The sequence below is a fragment of the Columba livia genome, chromosome 2 (assembly GCF_036013475.1).
Source record: "Columba livia isolate bColLiv1 breed racing homer chromosome 2, bColLiv1.pat.W.v2, whole genome shotgun sequence".
Classification (NCBI taxonomy): Eukaryota; Metazoa; Chordata; class Aves; order Columbiformes; family Columbidae; genus Columba; species Columba livia.
In genome coordinates this window covers 23,494,292-23,518,196 of record NC_088603.1, presented here as the reverse complement: position 1 = coordinate 23,518,196, position 23,905 = coordinate 23,494,292, and the positions used below count along the sequence as shown (strand labels likewise).

General features: G+C 36.1%; 1 protein-coding gene across 2 annotated transcripts in view; it reads right to left on the bottom strand.

The window, feature by feature from the left end:
• The window catches only part of RUNDC3B (RUN domain containing 3B), a 53,596-nt gene that overhangs the window by 6,320 nt on the left and 23,371 nt on the right, over nucleotides 1–23,905 (bottom strand). For both annotated transcript variants that reach the window (XM_065050965.1, XM_065050966.1), the window contains exons 6-8: nucleotides 21,013–21,093; nucleotides 19,464–19,632; nucleotides 14,722–14,879 (exon numbers count right to left, since the gene is read on the bottom strand). In XM_065050965.1, coding sequence (XP_064907037.1) covers nucleotides 14,722–14,879; nucleotides 19,464–19,632; nucleotides 21,013–21,093 — 408 coding nt within the window. The remainder of the gene's footprint in view (nucleotides 1–14,721; nucleotides 14,880–19,463; nucleotides 19,633–21,012; nucleotides 21,094–23,905) is intronic.

Below are 23,905 nucleotides of genomic sequence, written 5' to 3'. Positions count from 1 at the left end.
GGCCTAAACAGAAGAGCTAATGTTACGTATCTCCATACCAAATGTACTCAGGAGTTCAAAGCCAAATGCCATGTTGTTATCTGAAATGCCAAACTGCATAGCAAATTAAATAGCTATTCATGGCACACATACATTCATGTGAATTCACAAATAACACTGTCAAACACTGTTTTTACAATGCAGTTTTTATTTTGGTGGCATCTGAACTTTTTAGACCAGAACCTCAGTAATGGCACATAACAGCCCCCAAAGAGCCAGAATTTCCCCCAAAACAAGGCAAGACAGTAGTGAGTTCAGTAAGGAACCTTTAGTAGCTGAGTTTGAGAGAGCAGACAGACACACAGCAATTTTGCAAGAGGAGGCGGTGAAGCACCACAGTGAACAAAACTACTTTCAAGAAACTCTTGTGATGATGAATTCCCCCAGCATTCATGCAAACAAACAAACAAATTTTCTACCCTGGGATTTCTCCTCTTGTCCGTCTCTCTATGGGGTCTATAGGAATAACCATTTTGAAAACTCAAAGCTCTCAATATTTTCAAATATCTTGTATGGTATTCACTTCCACATGTAATTCCCCCAATCCCACCGGGTACATTGGATATTAAATAGGTGTGTTAAATGCTTGTTGATTTGAGGAAGCTGACAGAGTGACCTAGCAAGTCCTCACAAGGTTAGCCAGGTACACCACATCACCTCCTTATGCAGAAGGACTCCTTGCATGCCTCCATAGAAGCTTCATAACAGGACACAGTTTATATTAGCAACTATGCATGCAGTAACTAAATGCAAATTCATCCCCATATTAACACACACATGTAAATTCCTGTTTGGAAAACTCCTGTAGGTTACCACCACACAACTCAGCAGCAGTGTTATTACTAAATAAACATGCTGAGCAAAGATGACAAAACCACACATCTACAGACATGTTGCTAATAGTGGAATTTTGGCATTTTATGTAGGTTTCTATACTGGGGCTTTTTCCATAAATTTTTATGCTATAGTAACCTGAAAATGCAATCTGTGTAGATAAAAGTTCTGAAACAAAGCATAACCAAGCTGCCCAAGGGATTTTAGCATAACAATATTTAAAGACAGTTCCAGCGGATTACTACTTAAACAACTTCACTATGCTCAGGAAGAAACTTGCCATCAAGTAGGATACAGAGGTAACGATTCTCCTCTTAAAACTTTTATGCTTTTAGTTTGAATTTTTAAAGATCTGTAAAAATAACTCAGAATACATAAAATCAGACCAAACATGGTATTCAGTATATATAAAATAGTAGTATAGAAAATAAGAAGTTAGACAAAATATTCACAGAGGGTGCTGGTAGTTACCACCTATTTTTTCAGCCTTGTAGATAAATTTAGCTGTTTGCTCTCTTGCAGCCATTTGTAAAGTATCGTGAGATTCCATTGCAGCAAAGACTTAGTAAAGGCACTGCTTGCAAACAGCAATTTTCTCAAGATAATCAAAGGCAGTATCAATTGGTGCATATTAAACAGACTTATTTTAAGAGTCAAAGTATTAAACTGCACAGAATCACAGAATTATTTAGGTTGGAAAAGACTCTGAAGATCATCAAGTCCAACCGTAAACCTAACACTGCCAAGCCCACCACTAAACCATGTCTGTAAGTGCCATATCTACAGAGCACACATCATCCTTAAACTCTTCATCACCATGAGGCAAAAATGATCCTGCTACAAATATTCAAAAATAGGAAGATGAAAAGAAATGGCAACAAAAGCATTTACCATGGAAAGGAGTTAAAAAGGAATTAAATATGACCAAGCTTTAAGGAAAAAAAAAAAAAAACAAAACAAAAACATACACATATCAAAACACTCAATTTGAAAAAATGCTGCACAAGATTATTGAGCGCTGTCCTACTCCAGATCAGACAAGAGCAGCTCTTTCTAGGAGTTAAGAGCTCTCAGAAGACAACAATTGATTTTATCCAATGCAGCCGGTATTTCTACAGTAGCTCTCTTGTTCCTCAGAATGCAAACACTGTAACCAGTGCTGGCCAACTCTGGGCTGTGACACTGCAGGGTCTAAGTAGGACTCTTCCTAATGATTACCATGAGTGCAATGAAGATTAGGAGCTATCCTCTGTGTGTTTACTGTCAAGCTGTTTAATCAAAAGAAGAATATTACTATTAAAACTTATTTATCTGCTAGTGTAGCAAAATCAGTTTGGCATATAAAAGCTTTCAGAGGAAAAATTGAATAAAGTGTTCAGAGAGCAAAACAAGTTTCACAAAATATTCAAGAATAAAATGTAAAATTAGTATTTCTGTTATTTATACACACATTAAAAGGAACTAGTGAACTCTTTGGGCTTTGATGGGGAAGCATTTCAAAGTTGGCAAAGTTCGCATAAAAATAATGTATTGTAATACGTAATCTTCCATATAAAATGCTGGTCTATAGTAAAACACACTGAACTGGAACAGCCTACGTAGAAACAGATTTTATTCTATTGCTTCTGTTTCCAAGAATGAACCACTGGTGAGAAACAGCAACTGAAAACCAGAGTGACCTGAATGAGCCTAGATTTTATGGAGGATATTGCCTCATAACTTAAATGCATAAGTTATATGGAACAAAATCCATAATACATCATAACACTGAAGATCACAAGTATACAGTTCGTTTTTCAAATAAAATTCAATAGAACAATATTTTATTGACTTTTTTGTACCTGTGACGATTTAAGGATGATGCAAGATAAGGCTTGTAGACAATACGTTAAGCCATTTAATACATGAGTAAAAGTAAGGACATTCCGAAAAACAGAAGAGGAAAAGAGAGACAAAAGGGTTTACCATGAAGATAATAAGCACAAAATATGATCAAATTTGAGTGAAAAAGTGCAAACGAGCATATACAACAAGCTGTTAACTCCTTTTCTTCAGGCTGGAAATAGAAATGTTGAAAGCCAAAAAGAAGACAAGTACAATGGCTTCTAAATGTAATAATCTCAGGAAGGTAGCTGGTACATGGATAATACAGTGGAACTTAATACGAGAATGTATGATTATTTTTGGAATGAAAGAAAGGCAGCGTGTGTGATATGGCTGAATGGGGAATCCTGGACTAACACAGTGAGGCTGCGGAGTGTTGAAAGTTCTGTGTAGAGTAGGGAGAATATGTAACAATTTATTATGAGAGCAGGGGGCTTAAACAGATTTATGGTACATCACCTGATCTAGGCATGAAAAAATTCTTGGTTGTCTGAAAGCCTGTGAACTTCTTCCTTTTTCTCCTGCTCTCACCATTTGTGCCCTGAGCAGTCCTGACCTCAGAAAATATTTTTAGTAGGTAACTTTGTATCGTGTTTAAAGTTCTGAAAAACATTACAAAAAAAATCAAGAAATACTGAAGAAATGCAAGGCAGAGAGAATATTTCTGATTCCTTTGGAAGTAACTGCTGAATTACTATTTTCATACTGAAAAATTATAAATGAAGCAAACCGAGCAAAATGCTTCTTGAGATTTATTACAGGAGAGAGGCACTAGTGATGCTGGAGACAGAATGCATTCTCAAAAAATTGTTTCAAAATGATCAAATAGCCTTTGTATTACTTCATGGCACAGATTTTTCCATAATGCACATATATAACAGAAGTATAATACACACAGTCTCACCATGTGAGCCCAGGATACCCTGTTTAATTTATGACATTTATGACAATGTGGTGGTGTTATCTTAATGTCTAAAGAAATAAAAACTCATATGAATCCAAAGTACTCCTACAACTAGTACCTTGTTAGGAAAAACAAGCAACAAAAGAGCTAAGAACATAATCTTAATACTAGAATACCCCATTAAAAACTAATAAATATTTGGCTTACATTTATCTTTTTTGTTCTTTACAGCATGAACTGCTATTTAAATGAAGTTCCTCTTAGAAAACAAAGAAAAATATTCAGTAAAAACATCCTGCTAATGAATTTCTGCCTGTTACAAAAGAATACTAATGATTCATTAATTTATCAATACGAACATAGTCCCAGATTAGGAATAAGCATCTGCTTGAAGTGCAGATACATACGGTCCCTCCAGACCTGTAAATTTTCTTACATTTATTCAAGAATAACAGCAACAGCCAGAGTATTAACATAAGGTTTATACAGCTGTTCCCAGAAGTGCCTCTGCATGCTTTTGACTTTCAGTCCTCTAATTGCGTATTGAAGTAGCAGGGAAAAGCAAGATTAGTGAAGTCTTCTGATAAACGTCCTTCTCCACTAGTGTTCACTGGCCCAGTCTTTGTCAGGTACCTTCCAGAATATTTACTTGCCGATTTCCTCAACTTCCATTTATTTCAGATGTTTATTTCACTATTTGTTCTTTTGAGATTGTTTTTTAAGCACAAGCAGAATATCACTATTTATGGTGCACATGAATGATAAATTACTACTCATTTCCACCCAGGCTCCACAGTGTGCTGCCCTTTCAGCTGTCTGGTACAATCACATAGGAGCCACTCTGAAAATGGATGATTGAAATGTTTTTTTTTTTGTGGTTTTTTTGGTTTGTTTGTTTTTGTTTTGTTTTGTTTTGTTTAAAAGAAGCCTTTTAGAAATATATATTTAACTCATACCAGTTCTGTTTGCACTAGCATCACTTTTGGCAGCTCAGCTACCTCTCAAAATGATAAGAAATTGCTCCTTCAAATTACCACATCTAAGCCTTCTGCATCTTGCAACTGTGACCTGACTTGATTTGCTCATTTACAGTGGGGGGATAGGGACAAAAGACAGCCTGTACATGGGGTTCCTGCACATAAAACTGAAATGATATTAAAAAGTTATTATCTTTGATCACTTAGTATACTGTAACTATATTACCTTTGGGAATCTAAAAATAAATAACTAAATAAAAAATAGTCTCAAGTTTAGTCCAAGCTAATGTAGAAAAGCCTTATCTTGGTAGCCACACAAAATTTCCAGTGTCGTTTCAGCTAGACTGGATTTCCAATTTCCCCTGGATCAAACCCAGATTCACTGGAAGCCTGTTCTGAAAGACCCATTTACACAGGTGTTTGGTATTTTTGTTTAACAAACAAAACGTCAGTTCTGTTTTGTTATACCTATGAAAAACCAGTAATTTCTTACCTGCAAGTTTAATTTCTCCAAATCCAGAAAATGCCAGTCCAGTTGGCAATTTGCCCTCCTACCAGCAGATGAAGACAGGAAATAAATCAAACAGACTAATTCCCTAAGAAAGGGAATTATATCAGATGAGTGCTCCAGTTCAAGAACTACCTGAGTAGTGAAAAGTAAAAGTGAAAATAAAAGCTTAAAAAAAATAAAACATTTGAATAAGAAAGAACAAGCTTTAAAAACCTTTTTTTTTAGGACAGTAAATATGGAATGCAAACTCAAATTGATAGCATACATGAATATAACAAAAATCTGTAAAAGCAACTCTAAAATAAAAGAGAACTCTCAAATTGTCAGTACTGTAGCAAGACAGTGAGCTGTCTGGACTGGTATGTCATTGGACTTTGAGAAATTAGAACAGCAGGTATGAAAACAAGTTACTTACCGGTCACCCCACTCAGGTTTGTGCCCTGTCCCCAAATTAGATGCCAGAGCAGTTAGTTCCCAGCAGACTTTCTAATGGCAGCCTCCGCAGTGAAAAGCAGCAGGTGTGTCCCACCGCACCACATGTTCTCACTCTTTCTGACCGGCCAACAGATCTTCTTGTGTAACAGCAACAGTTCTAGTTGTGCCACAGAACTGACCTCCTTGAAGCTCCTTCAGCAATCTTTTTGGTCCTCCTATATTACTTCTTAAAGATCTTGAAATATATCTTCCAGTCATAAAAATACCATCATCAATTTTATACAGCCTCCGATCTCCTTGACCTTTGGAGTAACTTGGATAAGCTTATATTGGCAGAAATACCAGTAGCTTGACTCTTGAGTTCTAGTCTAATTACAGTGGAGATTTTATTTCAGGATACAGACATTCAAAATGGAGCAAAACACACTACAATATGATAACTTTGCATATGCTCATTACAATACCAGTGCAGTTCGTGACTGACACTCACAACCAGGCCCGATTCCTTTGGAGAAGCATAACAGACACAACACGGCCTGTTTCTCCAAACAGTAGGTCCTGACTGAAAACAAGAAAAATACTGAACCTGACTAGCAACCAAATTCAAAAAAGTAAAAAGCAGCTTTTAATTGTGTTCTTCAACTATCAGATCCTTCCTGCTGGAAAATGGAGGACTCTTAGCAAACAGCTTTTTTTGACAGATTATCAAATTTGCCTTTAGTAAGTATCCTCTCAAAGGGACCTCATCATTCAATGATTTTTTTTTTCCATGTCAGTCAGGTAAACACAAATCTTCCTTCAGAACAGATCAAGAAAACTTCACTAAAAGTCGTGGTCTCAATATTTTTGTCATTTCACATACTTCCCTTGGATTCACTAAAAACAGCGGCATCAACCACAAAATGGTTGACTAAACCTTGGTTTGACAGAACAACCACTTTTTTAAACTTCTGCTGTCAGATTAAGGCAGCCAGAGTTTCAGCAGAAATATCCAATGTTATAACTGCAAGATGAATCTTCCTTATAGACAAGTATTTGCCAAAACTAGCACATAACCTCCCGTAGCATGACACGTTTCTAATGACGAAAAAGTGAATAAGGGAACGTTGACTTACTTTGCATAACATCTGAATGACAAACAGAAAAAGCACCGATCTAAATCTCAACCACTTGCTGTCCAAACAGAAAGGCAGCTAATAACATTCTTGCTCAAGAAATCAGATAACACACTTTACTGTATTTTCTTGGTTATAACTACAGACATTTCACTTTTCTCTATTTTTAAGCCTTTGCAGAAATAATTTAAATTGTGTTTTAACAGAACATTGGGAAAATCCAAGACAGAACTTAAAGCCTTAAAACTGGGTTTTGAAGAAAGAAAAACAAATTGTATCCTAAATTTACCAGTATAATCCATAATGAAAAACAAACAAACAAACAATACCACAAACACACACACCAAAAAACCTCATTTCTGTGACTGTGTACACACTCCAACCTGTAACTCATGTTTCTTTTGGTCAAACTATCTGTATTTTAGAGAAAATCTTAATTTTGTTTTGAAAGTGTAAAATAGATTTTTCTATTCCTTTTTACTGGATGAAATGTAATTATCAATCTAGTTTAAAACAATAAATATAGCCAAATAAAACTGAAATTTAGGATAATTTAAATATCAACACCTTCTGTCTAAAGACTTTTAGATTGATGTAGTATATCAATGATAATGTAATATCTCTGCAAATATAGAATCAGCCCCTCCTCACCATTCTAACCTGGCAATATTCTTCCACCCTCACCAAAAATTGGTTATATCTTTACTATTTGCCACTTGAAGTTCATTTAGTTTGGCATTGAACTTCATGTAACTTGCATTAAATACATTAGAAGAACGTAAAAGTAACTTTTGCTGAACTCTTCTCACTTATGTATACACACTATCGAGTATTAACTTTTCCCTTCACTATCTTCCAGAATATAGAAGCAAATCTACAGTAAATGTACATAAGGGTTAAGAAATGAAGCAAGAAAAATTTGGACTCTCAGAAGCAAATGGTAATGCAAGATTATTTATCTAAATGGGCAAAGCACAAACAGATCAAATTCAGTCTCCCTTATTGTACTCCAGGAGCTAATGATTATGCATCTGATTGACTTATCCTATTTTTAGCTGATGTTCTCTATCTCCTCCATTTGCTGTGAGTATTAAGTTTATCAAACCTTTTTATGAAATCAAAGCCTTCGATTGACCTATTCTAGACAAGACATAGTTGTCTTTGTGGAATTAAAAGAGGAGAACTTTGGTATTTGTTGTATAGGTTCTTTAACATTATCATGCCAAAACAACTATTCTTTTTCTGCCACAGTTCAGGTAAGTTCAGGTAATATTATCAGAGGAAGAAACTCCATGATGCATAGAATATGCTTTCCTACTGGGAATGCACATTATTCACAACTGCATTGTACTGAGGCCCTCAAAGGTTCAACACTTGCATTATTGTATTGAAAGGCTTTACTTCCCCCTGCTCCCAACCTTATAATTCATCATTGGATAAAAATTCTGGAATTTGGATGCACATAGTGCTAATGAGCAAGTAACTTCAAGCTTTCTTACTTGCTACTTTTATGTGATGCCCTTACCCTTAAAAGTGTAGCTATGGGAGAAAAGAGATAGGATGCCGCTATAAAAACAGATTTTAGTATTATGCATTAGAGACTCAGAGAAGGAGACTCATTGCCATACTAATGCCATTAAGAATGGAAAATGGTCAGAGGAAAGTCCCTATGATTGTCTAACCCACTAAGGAGAGAAAACAAGGGGAAAAAAAAGGGTAAAAAGGGGGAGGAAGGGGGGAGAGGGGGAATCATTACAAAAACTAATACCTTTCTCTTCAGAGTCAGACAGAATTTTGTTGTAAATATACCAACACATCTTGTCCTTGAAGATACCAATAACTTCAAGAGCTTTTAACATTTTGAAATTTAAGATTTATTTTAATATAAACCTTTTAAACCCTCTTTTTAAAAGTTCAGAATGAGAAATTAAAATACGAGGGTTTAAAAATCATTCCCTATCTACTGCATCCTAAGGAGTAAGTTTTTTTCTTCAAGCTGATTGAAGAATCCAGAAACTTTTGGCTTCCTGCTGTGCAATAAATCCATGCAATCCACCCGAACTCTAAGAATAGTGGGTCTCCCATCATTTTGGAGGCTTGGCTGCAATTGTTTTCAATTACGTTTGTTTCTTTGCTGTGCCTCACTCTGTATGCTCCATTCTGAATTGCGGGAGTCTGTCTGTCCATGTATGATGCCCAGCTGAACTTTTCCTAGGTACACTTTTAAACAAAAAAAAACCTCCCATTGTCTTCATAGGTGTCCACCTCACTGAAAACAGAACTTTCCTTCTTGCTGTCTATTCATACCTTTGTAAAATAGAACAGGCGTACAATATTGCAGCAAACTGAAAAAAAGAAAGAATTCCACAAAAATAAAATCCAAAACACTGCATAAACAACACTGTGTTAAAAAAATAAAAATAAAAAGGACAGACAAGTTGTTAAAAGGTGGTGATGAAAACAAACCAGACTTAAGGATTTAAAACTGCTTCTGCAAACTTGAGGGAGTCAGAGGACATACAGGAAGCATTAGAAATAAAAGCGTGGCTAATGTGAATTATGGTTTGATATCAAGGATCCACGAAAGCTTTAAAAGGAAAGAAGGATTACCGTTCTCAGTTTTGACATTCTAGGAAAGAAAATTACCAAGAAGATCAAACATTCAACTTTAATCTCCTAGTTCTTTACGGTGAGAAAATAAATCAGCTACAATAAATTGGATTTACTGTACTTATGCAGTAGAGGAATTCCATTACTACATTCAATTTCCTACACCCTCTGCAACTCTGTGACCCTCCTCGCTCTCTCGGGCAGTCTCTGTGGCAGCACTGACAGATCTGGAGCATTTACAAACAGAATCTTGACAAAACAAGGAAAAGCACAGGTACTATTTTCATAAGCAAGTTTTTTAAACACATGGGGCATGACCAGTCTTTGGAAAGGAATCACCTTTGCTGCAAAGAATACAGTTAATCGTCCTTTAAGTACTCCATAATACACCTGGCAGGACACGATGTATTTGAAACAGACAAGCTCCTTTTGCCTGGACCTAAATATGTCTGGACTTACTGTGGCACGCTGTTCTCGCCTAACTATGGTATCTGTGTTCCGATGGTGCTGAGAACAAGCTGGTGGACTTTGCTGAAAGGCTGGATGTGTTAGTTAGCCTGAGCTCAGAGCAGAGCCGACACAGGGAAAAACAGCTGTATGGACACTCTACTCCAACAGTTGATGCCGGGCAGAGAGTGAAGCATTGACATGCTGTGTGCAGCTCTGATGGAAACACACACACAGCATTTACTGTGCTTAAGGAATGTCGCTGAAAAAAACACTCTCTCAGGGTTGCAACTAAACTGTTGTTTCCTGTCTTTACAAAGACATTGGTGTTATTCAGATAGGAACTGCAATACTGTGATTCTGTGATACTCCTGGATCTCTCAGACACCTATATTAAAATATTAAGGGGGATTACAAACACTGTTTGGGCCTTGAAAAGGCTGACTGATTCTGAAGTAGCAGCCAGATGAATTAAAAACACTAGCTTTAAGATTTCATAAAACATACAAAAGCATCTAAATTATACAGAAAAGCTCAATAAAATGTAAGATGTGAGTCTCCCTACAATTACAATTTTATTTCAGTCTTATTTGTGGCACAACCAAAGACAAAATTCCAAACACAGGAGAGTTTTCTTGACTTTCCTTCCCTCCACGAAACATCAGAACAAGACAGGGATATAGGAAGAAACAGCAGAGGGAGATAAAAACCAGAGCATTATAAAATATAGCAGAGCCACTGAACCTAAGAAATACATTTTCAATACAAGTGAGAAATAAAACCAAAAAAAATGCACCAACTGGGACAAAGGGGCTGTATCATCTTATCCCAGGCACACCAACCTGAAAAATACCTTAGGAGGAAACCCATGTTGGTAAACATTATGCAAATCACTATTGTCATGTCAGCAAAAAACACAGCAGAAGAAAAAAAAAATTAAAGCATGTTAACTTCAGGGTTTTTTACCTCTGTATACAATGCTTTCCTTTTCCCTTATCATTTTATTTAAAAGGGGGTTTGTTAAAGTGATTAGCTTTTATAATATAAGTCACTATGCAGGAGATGAGTCACTATCCAGGAAATTGATGGAATCTCTCTTGTGATCATACATCAATATTTAACATATATAAATATCAATTTCAGATGCAGAATCTAAACTTTAAAGGAACAAAGATCAGCAGTGTTTGCCTTAGACACAGGTAGTGTGTGATCCAAAAAGAATGACTAAGAATCACACTAAGGGGGAATAAAGCCTGTTTAAGCTGAGATAAATAGTTTTACTGCAAGGATGTTGTAGGCAAACAGTTCCAGATTTTGTCCAGTTATTTCTTTGCCTGAGCTAACTAGTCCTTCAAGGACGCGGTCTCCAAAATGGGGCTCATAAGAGTCCATTGGGGTATGGGAAGAAAATACATTTGGTACTATTAACAAACAAACAAACAAACAAATTAAAAGTGTTTATAACATCCTTATATCATCCTCTTTAATTTCTATTTTTGTGTTTGTTTTATAATGTACATAATATATTAATACAGTAGTACATGTATATAATTAATAAATAAATATACCCATATTAGGGGGTATGCTCAGAATTTTTTTACTGATGGCGTGTGCAATTCAAAATATCTCTTTTCCAAGAGATATTCAGCACTTCTTTGAGAGATCTTAGAGGAGGAAGAAATGGCTGCCATTGTGAGTTTCAAATATTCCAGGACACAGTTTCTTGATGATTTGGGGCCCCTCTCCCGTCACATTTTGAATGTTATAGAATTCAAGCTGTTATCTTCAGTCAGGCATGCCATGGATCACAGGTTTCTCATGGTTGTCCTTGGAAGAGATTTAAACCTATGATCTAGTCCAACTGCCTGACCACTTCAGGGCTGATCAAAAGTTATGGTGTATAATTAAGGGCATTGTCCAAGTGCCTCTTAAACACTGACAGGCTTGGGGCATCGATCACTTCTCTAGGAAGCCTGTTCCAGTGTTTGACAACCCTCTCTGTATAGAAATGTTCTCTAATATCTAGTCTGAATATTCTTCTTTTCCTGATCAGCTGTGCATTAGTTTAAACATGTCCAACAGGTGACCAGGTGGTTTATTGCAGTTTCATTTTTCTAACTTGATTTGCCACCAGACACCTGTCAGCAAAGTGAAACATCCAGTCCCCAGATAGGTGGGGATATTATAAAGAAATCCTAAGTTGAGAGACAAAAAAAATGTTACTCTTTTGCGAATAACTAATTTGATACATTTTCAGCTTCATTATTTTCTAGATATTGGTATTCATGAGACCTATGAAATGGCTTTTAACTTAATTGAAGCTGTGTTGTTCATCATAGCTTGGAGCGGATGAGGCAAAGTTAAGAAAACTCAACATCGTAGAATTAAGTTTTGCATAGCAGCTGTAAAACAAAAATTATTTCCGGGCTTCTTCGATCTCCTATCTCCATATTTATTTCATGCTTTATAGGAAACTGCCTTATTAAATGTGAATATGGAGAAGTTTCCCCATAGGTAATCTAATTTATATCCTGAAAGCCTTGTTGATCATTAGTGCTATCTGGTTTCCAAGTCAGCAACAAGAACAACCTATATTGCCAAGAAAGTCAGATCCCTATTCCCCATCCCCTGCTTTTTTAAAAATAATTATTTTTTTTGAGGGAGTGGTGAGGAGGGGAGGGAGACCCGGACATAGACTCAGATCCTACCCAAATTCATTGAGAATACACATAAAACATTTTGACTTGCATGCCTGTGAAATGCCCTTTTGGAAACATCAACAAATACACAACAGAAGTTTGAAGCGGTAGGACTTGCTAACTTAACAACAGCCAGTGGAACAGAAAAGCATCATTAAAAATAAAATATAGAATATTTATTTATAATAGTTTCCAATACACAGCAAATGATCCTAAATCAGATCTCAAAGTGTTTTACAAAGAGTTATGTAGTATGCCTTGGGCAGAATTACAATCTCAAACTTGCTATTACCTGCTGATAAAGAATTAAAAAAAGATTACAGCATACATTCACTACTTCAAAGTGGTAGAGGAGCAAAACACTAAATTTGGAATTATGTGAACACCATTCAAAACAGCTGGACCATAAAAAGCAATTGGCCAGAACTCATGCCCCATTACAGACACATTAGTGATACAACATACTCTGCTACCAGGTCACCCTTGGTGAGAATAAAAAAAATGATAATTAAAAAAAAAATAATAATTAAAAAAAGGATGGAAAAACAAGCGTGAAAGAATGATTAAATTATGTTAATTATGACTGCTGACCATCAGAAACCTGTTAGGAATATTTCTTCCCTTCTCTATCCTCAACAAGAAACTATGAGTTCCTAACACACTATAAGAAGAGTTCATCTGGCAGACACGCTGCACTCACTGCAGTAACAATGCAAATTTATACCTCCACTACTAGATATTCATACCAAATAGTGTAGTCCAGGCTCCTGACTGCAGCGTGTCACAAAGAGCTGTACAAGACACACTGTCAAGACACAACAGAAACTGCTCCACAATTTGAACCTTTACATAAGAAAGCCAGCAAACAATATCACACCCCAAGAACTGAGATCTTTAGAACAGTCTGATTGCATATAGCTCAGCTAAAAAAAAAAACCAGCAGGACTGAATGTTCAAAATTTCCAAGTATCAGAATCGGTTTAAACCAGCTCATGCCCTCACATACCCCAAATAATCAGGGAGGCCAAAGAGGTATAACATGAATCGCTAGCTGTATCAGTAAGAAGAAGAAAAAAAATACTTGGAAAAACATCTTTTTTTCTTCCTCAACTCTGAACTTGGAATAAATAAAACGCAAATGCTGCATTTCTGAGGACTTTCACAAAATCCATTTCAGGCGCTGGCAAAAAAAAATTATCTACCACAAGACAGAGCGGGTAAGAAAACAACTCAAAGCTTTGTTTACAAGCTAGAAGTACTTTTTACTGCATGGAAAAGACCCATCTGGGTGGTGTCTCTGTGAGACAATGGGCAGCGGGAACCAAAGTACCCCGAAGTCATCTTTATATTCTCTCCATCCTGGATTGGTTCCAAAGGCCACAGATGACTTCCATTTTACTTCTGGGCTCAGACACATACAAACTACTCCAGATATAAGTTAAAATCCTTTATCTTGTATTTGTTATGCATACTCTAGCTGTCTCGTGGCAATTTATCACCACACAGCAAGTGTCCTGTCTCTCTAGGTCTTTAAACATTACCAGAGAGTGTCTCTGCAAAAAGGACAATACCTTCCTACCCAACAGACAAGGCTGGGAGGACAAACTGTGTAAGGATCATATGACATTTGAATATTTATCACATTAGGAGTCACATATGCTATTAAGAAATTAAACCTTCTCTTGTTATTTTAGCATTTTGCCTTGCATTGAAGAAAGGTGAGTAGCAAACTGTTTCATCAGTTTGAATATTTTTAGGACTACCAGATGAACTCCTACTGTATCTGAGCCACACGCAAATAAAATAGAATCTATACGAAGAAAATAAATATTTCTTCATCCACTCCTGCCTAACGTTTTAAAAATAGTGTTCAAAATAAAGCTGCTTCCAGTATTTTTAAGGGTAGAATTAAATCTAGAAGTAATAAAATATAAAGAACATTTTATAAAAACGTGTTTAAAATTTAAACAAGTTTACTGTAAGCTATTTCAGAACTAAAAAAAAATAAATCTCAGAATTATTGTTTCTTAGACTACTTCAGTTTCCATGGGAGCCATTTCTGAATATAACGCTTGTCAGGGGAAAAACAAACAAACAAACACAAAAACCAAAACCAACCAACCAAAAAACCCCCACCAAACTAAAATACATTGATTTCTTTAAGAAGTTTGACTCATCTCCACAGGACCGTAAGTTCTTCATATTATATAGTTAAATAATTTAAGTAATACCGCTTTAAGAATGTTTTTCCATTATACTGACTTACAACTGGTCTTGCAGTTCCACAATGATAAATTCCAGCTGTTCCTTCTCCATTTTATGGGTTAGATCCATATCTTCAATTCTTTGTAACAGCAGTTTATTCTGTGAGACAGATTCAGATAGTTGGTTTTCTCTGAGTCGTACCAATTCCTCGAGGTAACCCTGGAAATAAAAGTGTTAGAAAGCTTTATTGAACACACTATCAAAAAACCTATTCGTTATGCATGTTTACATTTTTCTGGTTTAAGATGTATACAGTTCTACTCTGGTTTTGTTGTAGGGTTTTTTTTGATTTTGCTGTTGCTGGGTTTTTAAATTTTTTTAAACAGACAGGTAAACTGACCTCTGATTAGTATGATGTTTCCTAATAGGTACTCAGAAAATCATGACTTGCTTATACAGAATAGAATAGAGTAATAGAATAGAGTAGTGGATGAAGCCATGAGAGAGAAATACCACCAGCATGAAGCACTAATTTGTTTTTCAAAAAGAACACAGAACAGTCACTATTGCAAGAAAAAGATCAGAACTCTACAACTTAACAGATGCAGGATGTTAGATATTGCATAAGAAGGACAAAAGTAGAATGTATCTATATGGATCTATACAGTTAATGAAAGGGATCCAGAATTATTATTAAAAAAGCCAAGAATATTTAAATTTCCTTTGAAAACTGCAATACAACATCACACATTAAAATGACAAAGAAAGTTATTGAAATAAATATTCATCTACAGCAAAGCATAAGGTAGGACAACTGGTGCAGGTCACATCTTTTAGTACCATTGGACATGTACAGCTGGAATATATGTGTGCATTTATGTAATCTTTTTTTCTGCTGATACTATACAAGATATGGGGCAGTCTTAATCACACTCCAACTACCTAGTAATTTACTAAAACCCACATTGTGAGTATTTAATAGCAGCTGTGATGGCAGGCTGGTCACAAAGTATGTTCACAACTTACACACCTGGTTACAATACTAAGCAGCTATTTCTTTTTCTTCCTCAAGCAAAGTCACAGCTTGTCAGATACTAGTAACTTCTTATAAATTCTTAGTTAAAGACGGATAGAATAAGTCTATACAGCATAAAATTTTGCACAATCCTTGAAGCCTGTGGAAAAATTTGCAATTCTTTCATAGGCACACACATTCAGAAAAGAAAAAATAAAATGTAGTTTTCAGAGACACAGAACAGGTGTAGTCCTGTTGAGGAAGAAAAATGTTTTTACATTACCTAGTAGTGAAATGCTACTAATATAATTCACCACAAAGACTGTTAAGAGGTTGGAGGACCTCATATATAAGTGGAGGCAGATAGAGGATTGCTCAGTCCAGGTTTGGGGAGGAGGGAAGAGGAAGAGAATCATATCAATATTTGATGGGAAGGTGTAAAGAGGATGGAGTCAGACTGCCCAGTGGTATCCAGTGGAAAGAGGCAACAGGCAGGCAACAGGCACAAATTTAAATACAGGAAACTATTTAAATGTAGGAAAAAACCTTTTTTTGTTTGTTTGTTTTGTTTTTTTGTTTTTTTTTTCATTAGTAAATGAACACTGGAACGCATTGTACAGACAGGCTGGGGAGTCTGCATCCTTGCGATATTCACAGCCTGACTGAAAAAGGCCTTGACCAACCTGCTCTAGTCTACCTTTTTCTGAGCAGGACAGCTGGACTAGACAATCTCCAGAGGTGCCATACGACCACAACTATTCCTTGATTCTATGATTATATACAGTTATATCCACTGGATATTTTTATATTTGATAGGAATTTATTTCAGTCTCAGTACAAGTTCCAAGGAATCTTGAGAGCTTTTCAGTATGTCTAGTTCTGCCCCATCAAATATTACTGTTATCTTGACTGCTGAGTTACTCCTTGGAACTCTAAGTAGCACTTTGAAAGTACTAACTGATGCATTAGGAGAAACACAATTTTCCTACCTCCCAGAAACATCAAACAAACATTTTACAAAAAGATTTTAGATACGAAGCATCAGTATTTGATACAGAACACTATGAACAGTAAATACCTCTATCTACAATGACACAGAGATGCATCATCCCACCAGTGAAAGCATATAAAAATCCAGTATAAACAGTACAAGAAGAATTTAGGAGTTTACTACGCAAAAGTGAACAGTTTATACAATTCCAAAAAAGGGAAGGGTTAACTTCAACATAAGTAACCAACGTGTAAATTATGACTCATTAATTTGGACAAGAGACAACCTGGAAAAGGCAAACTTATATTTCCAGAGTGGCCTGGAGAGGGCAGGAAGGGACTGTTCATCATTTTTTAAAATACAAGAGCTAGGCACCATGAAATCAAGCTAGTATGAGCCAGATTCAAAAGACAGAAAAGGAGGCAGCTTTTCGCACAACAGATGGTAGATACACAGAATGCTTTGCCAAGAAAATGGTTTGGATGCTAAAAATTTACATGGGGTCAAGGGAATATTTGACAAGTATTTGGAGGAGAGATTTAGCATCACGGGTTGCTAAACAGAAAACCCTCATCAGCTTCAGGAAGTCCTTCAGCTGATATGCATTGGCCAAGAAAGTATTAGAGGAAAAACACTGCATATACATTTGCTTTGTTTTTATTCTTCCCTCCACAGCTATTTTGGGCAAGTGTCCAAGATAGGATAGTAGGATAACCAAGGATTCTTGATCTAAACCAGCATAACATTGCTGATCCAATAAAGCAATGCTAGGATTTACCTTGCTGAAGTAATACCTGATCCTATCCCACCATTCAAACAACTCAGAAGATAAAGGTATCTGTATCTCAGCTGCAATCCAACTTCTTGTCATATCGTGACCCTGGTAAACATCATTCACCTGTGCTATTAATGACTGCAGTACACATACTTAGGAGGCACAAAAGGAATTTATCATTGTTTGTGCAAATTGAATGACAATAGAACAAAAGATGGATCTATCAGACTCACTATATCAGTTAGCAAAAAAGCATTCTTTTCAACTTGGTCTTCTTGTCCCAGTCATCAGTTTTCCAACACACAGATAATGTCAGAAAACCCCTTTGTTGAAAGAAAACACTCTCTGATTAACTGGTACCTACTGCACTATGTGCCATGACATAGGTCCAAAAAGGCAAGGAGAGAAACACTCAGAAAAGGAGCTCTATTCCATAGTCCATCTAACCTCTTAATGGTCATTTGTTCAAGTTATAATAGAATAGATGTACCATGGTTGATGTTAATTATATAAAAATTTGGCAGGCACATCCCAAATGAAAATTAGACAATAGAAAATTTTCTGTCTGTGGGAATAAAAAGTTATTTTGCTGCTGCAACTGTCAAGTAAGCATCCTAAAAGAGAACAATTAGGAAAGTGTCAACAGCTGTCGGAGTAGCTATGATTTTGAAAATTGTATTAAATGCACCAAAGTTTTCAAAGAGTTATCATAAAACCAACTTAATTCACAAAACGTGACCTGAAATAATCTAGGACAGTGTTACTTGTCCCAGGCCAAAATCACACCAACAATCATTTTTACAGTTTAAATATGTATGTAACTGAGTCAATACCAGGACTTGAGCCACAATATGTACAGAGTCCCACCTGACAGAATATCCATTCTAGATCCCATATGCCCTTCTCTCCTCACCCCATCCCCACCCAGTTTGGTAGAAGCTAGAAAGTCAGAGAGATTATCTTGTGATTCTAATGCTCTAAACTGCAGGAAATATTTACACCTCCAAGCACTCTTACGTAGTTCCAGCTTTTCCCATGGCTTACTGTGTTCAGTTTCACCAAAATCAAATTCTGACATTAGGAAAAAAAGGATACTAAAAATACTAATAAAGTTCTTCAAAAACATTAACCATTTGTCTTTCTTTTTTCTTCCCTTTCATTTTTCCTGACCTTTTTTTTTCTGTGACTATTTCTTCAGTCTCTATGAACAATCCCTTCTTTCTGCCACTAGTGAATACACATTGCTGTCTCTGTAGTTTTAACATGCTCTTACGAAAAACCAACCACCACTTTGCTTTTAAAAATACTAGAAAGTTTGGATATATAATTTACTTCACCTTTAACTTACAGTATTTTGGGTGGTAGAGGGAAAACCTACCTTTGGTTTCTATAATAACATTCAATATGTCACCTAAATTATTACAATCAAATCCAAGCACACACTTTGTTATTTCCCATTTAGCTTGAAGCAGGCCTTAAAACTATCTATTTTCTAAGACTCATCTCAGGATCACTGAGAAGATAGTTTGCTTTTCATTCCTAGACAGATTATGTTGCCAATCATTTGTGTTTACTGCAAGACTAAATGTTAGAAGTTTAACATCACTATCATTATAGAAGACTTCAACAGGCAGTCTACCTACATCAGTAAAATTCTACGACTTCTAACAAAGAGGAAAATCATGTGGACAGTTGTGTTCACTTCAAGGTTGCAACCCAACAGCTCCAGAGATACACTGCCTGTAACCCTGAGATTAGAAAAAAGAGCCAAAGCTTCTACATTAGAATGTGAAATCTTATCTCTCTATTATCATAATTAGTATTCTCTCCTCCCTCTCCCGAAGCATCTTTTCCTTCAAATCAATGAGCAAAGATACTTAGATAGGCTGAGGATCATAAAATTTATGACCACTTACATGACGCTAAAAAATATTTAATCTATTTTTCTGTCTTTATTGAAATGGATATGTCACCAGTTGGCTGGTGATGAGCTTTGGCTCCACAAAAAAACTAATCTTTTACCTTCTGTTCCAATGCAAGCCGGTACTTCTGTTCTACCCTTTTGCATTTGTTGTACCAACTGTTTTCATCCGTGATGAAAGGAGGACCAACGTTCTCTGGAGTACTGCCTTCACTGCCACTACTGCCCAGCGTTCTTAGCTCTTCTTCATCACTGCTGATGCTGTCAGAACTGAAGGATCATATTTATTAGCCAAGTGAAAAGCTATGTTTGCTAAAATGCAAATTCCCATTGAAATTAAAACACCACAGATATCTAAATCTCAGTAAACCAAAAAGAATCAAAATGTTGGGACAGTGTAGATCACCAAACTGCTTTAAGCTTGTATTTGTATAGCCACCTAAAGAAAGGGCAAAGTTTGCTTGTGACGTTAGTCAAGTTAGACAAGTGCATGTGGGATTCTCTCCCGGAATACAAGCGGCCAATGCATTACAATATGCTATCTAAGGAACTGGTGACTTCATCTTCATAAATTCAGGGCAAAGAGCAGTATCAGAAAAGAGATTTTGTTTCTAAAAAAGCAGAAAAACTAAAAACTGTTGTTATGTGTAGTCATGATAAATTTAAATGGGAATATATGGTTATCATTATAGTGAAGACCATGGTCCTATTATTTCATGCACCATAAGTACCTCCCTAATTAATACGCAGATTCATTGTTAAAGTATCTCCTTAACATCCAGAATCAATGCATGCCAAAGAATTCAGGCATTGTCTCAAAGACAAGAGTTTTAATTTATCCCAATACCCATTTGAAATCTTCCCTTACAACTATACTTTCCACTACTTTAACAGCATTTACTAGTTTGTTAAGTAAGCGATTCCTCTGACCCCACGATTCTGCTGTGATGCAAATTCTGCTTTAACTGAACCACACAATTTGTCATTAACGTGTAAGCTAGGAAGAACTTTAAGAGAATAACTAGGATGTTTCATGTTCAGTTGCACATTTTCAAGACTACTCCTATCTCCCACTCGCTTTCCATAATTTTAGCAAACGCACCAATAGCCATTAATTTCCATGCTTTTTGGAGATGTCAAGTTGCTATCTGATCTATTAGATAGTGATCCTTTTTATTACTAGTCGTATGGCTGATCAGAGGAGCAAGATGTAGCTGGAAGGTCAGATTATGCACACATCTAGTCATGATTTTTTATTATGTGCTAATGGTTCATCCTGATTATTTGGCACATTTTACCATTTACCAGGGCATATATAATTTTTATTTACAAAATAACTACTTTTAAGTTTATGGCTACACAGAAAAGGTCCAAGAGAAAAGACAACTTGGTCTTTACTTCAAAGGAAGTAAAAAAACTGTTTCCTGATGAACTGCAATTCTAATCCAAGTAAACAAAGTTAGCATGAGTCACTCTGATGAGTCATGTAATAATTCCACCAGTCTGAAAGAGCAAGGTATCTGAGTGTACAGGTTTGTATTCAGATACAGATGTTATTTTGAGTGTGAAATGAGAAGTAAAAGGCCCAATATGAAGTAAAATTTTGTCAATTAAATGAAACCTAAAAAGCAGCATAAATATAAAAAGTACCTCTGGGTGAACTTCAAGTACGGTGTATAATCTATGACAGCTGGAAAGCTGCCATCCAATCCCTCACCCTTCAGACAAAAACTGATAAAACAGAGAAAAAATGATCAGATTATAACAGGAAAATTAAAAGACAGTTGAATCTTACCAATGTAAAATTTGATTTTTCTCAGTTTTTTGGTGATAAGAAAGGCCTAGAGCGTTTAAAACCGAAATCCAACTCAGCCGAATTAGACTGCTTAATATTAAATGGGAGTCACTAAGCATGTTATAGGATAATGAGAACCCCAAAACCAGAAATTCCACATAACCAGGTAATAGAGAGGAGCAAGTGATATAAACCCTCTTTTTAAAATATTTGCTTTTATTCTGAAAATACAGATTACAATAGAATAACAGGAAAATGAAAGTTCGCTGAATCAAGAGAAACAGAAAAAGCTACGTATGAACTTGGAATCTTCAGTATTTAAGCTCATTTAAACTGTTAGAAGAGTGCTTATGTAACCATCCTACTAAATTTAAGTAAACAATCAGTTCTCAAAAGTATTTTGGAGTCTTTCTCCTTTCAGATACTTTCTGGTGTTGGGCTGCAGGAAGAGGAGGAACTTTAAAGAAACTAACTTTCAGAAAATTTACTTAAATTGCAATAGCTTTACAAAGCTTTCATCTACGTTCTTTTTTGGTACTGGATATAAAAGGTTGTATTTGAATCATGTTTAATTATTACTGAAGTGACAAAATTAATTATACTTCCACAAGGCTCGTATTCCTAACTCCTATTATCCCTATCATCAAAAACGAGATTCTAGGAAGACACAGCTTTTGCTAGCTTGATTGCAAAGTTGCATTTTTGACAATGCAATCCACTTCAGTGGTACTTGGGAAGTACATCTGAAGGTGTGTTTTTTTTCTTTTCCTAGGAAAATAAAACAACAAAAAACAGTCCTGCAAAACCTCAGTTATTTTAAATAGATACATAATTCCATACTACTGTGAAGGGAAAAAAAAATTAAAAAATTAGAATCTGTTCTCACTTAGATTCCCCCATCTCCACCCCAAAGTCTTACTCACAGTTCCACAGAGATAAGCCAGTCAACATTTGTAAGAAACTGTTTGAACTGAAAAAAATTATCTCAAATGTAACATACAAAGAATGGCTACAGCTTCTAAGCCGTTCAAACCACAATACTGTGACTTACATGTGGCACAATAAAAATGCTGCTCTTGTACTATGTTCCTGTTTTGCCAAGAAAATTTCTAGGCTCTTAAAAGCTGCATTGACAAAAAATAAAATGTCTCCAATGAGAAACAATCATTAATCTGAATATTGTTAACAGTATATGCTTGTAAGAAATCAGAGGACAAAGGAAGAACAAGCACGCTCACACAACTAATCTCTCATACCGGTAGTATGTATCATTGAGGCTTGTGCAAGACAAACTCAGTCAATTGATGATTATTTATGGTAGCATTTACATAGAGCAGACCTACTCTTGCTATGCTGCTTATTCATGTATAGCTACAGTCCTTTCAACTACAGTACTAATACAGAAGCAGTTTCATTTTGCATAGTTAAAGCTTAAACTAATAAAATCTCGTAAGATTTTCATTTTCTCTACACAAGACTAGCTCTTTTATCATCCTGCAGCACACTTCTGTTCCCCTAGAACATATGTTGAGGATGCAGTTAAGCCAATCTAACGGCTAAATGCTGGCAATTCTTTTACTATCCTGCGTTTTCACCCTCTTCCTCCCCACATTTGTTTCCCCTCCTTACGGTACTATTGACAGTTATCTGACTCTGTAATGAGCTAGTTCAGCCACCAAGTCCTGAATCTATTTTTTTTTCCTTTTAGCATCCAGTTGCAGTCCCACAGGCAGCTGAACTAAATGTTCGCTGCTACCAGAAAGGAAAGACATTACTCAATCTTTTTTTATCCCTTCCCTTCCCTTCCCTTCCCTTCCCTTCCCTTCCCTTCCCTTCCCTTCCCTTCCCTTCCCTTCCCTTCCCTTCTCTAAGCCTTATGGTCACATCATCTATGCCACTAACAGGATGCTACCAACAAAAGAACTATCCTGTCTTCTTACTATGTTTTTTTCACTCTTTAACAAGTTAAGCTGGCTCACAGAGGGCCCAACAAGCCCCTGAACTGGTATAAGGGTACATAAACAGGAATAAATCTCCAAAGGCCTTTTGGCAACACTCAATCACTCAGGTCATCTGGTGAGACTATGTGCTTTTTTCCTGGCAGTTTATCTCCTAACTGGTTTGTGACAAGCATTAATGATGCCAGAGAGTAAATATTAATAGTGTACTGCCAGGAGACTGGAGAAAAGCACTATCATTGTCCTTTTTGCTATGCTGTATACAAAACCCTTCTCCAGGGGCTCTGTATGAGGCTAAGTGGGTCCAACCAGCCATATATTAACAGGACCTTACAACAGCCAGGCTTCATCTTTTCATAGACACTGTAGTCTTTATACCTTGCTGATGTTTACATATGTATATATACATATACATGCCAAGATGTTTTTTTATATTATCTGTGGTGTGCTTGCACCTTCATTACCTCAAAACACAGAACTAATCATGCAACAAAGCAGACAGAAGTCTAGCTAGAGACTGTAAAGGTAAATTCATGCAATCTGATGACAATTTGGAGGTTGGCTGCAGCTAATTATAATACAAATTAATATTCAATGGTCATTCGCTTTTAAAATTTAGAAGTGCTAAAGATACCTACACTTTCTACATATGTAGTTACAATGCTGTCATTGAGTACCAGGGCATAATCATGTACTTAATCACACAGTTTTCCTTACAGTTTAAAAATCACTTCAAAAGATTCAGTTGTCTGTAAGTTTAATGGGTTTGATGTATCTTCTGTAATTAAAC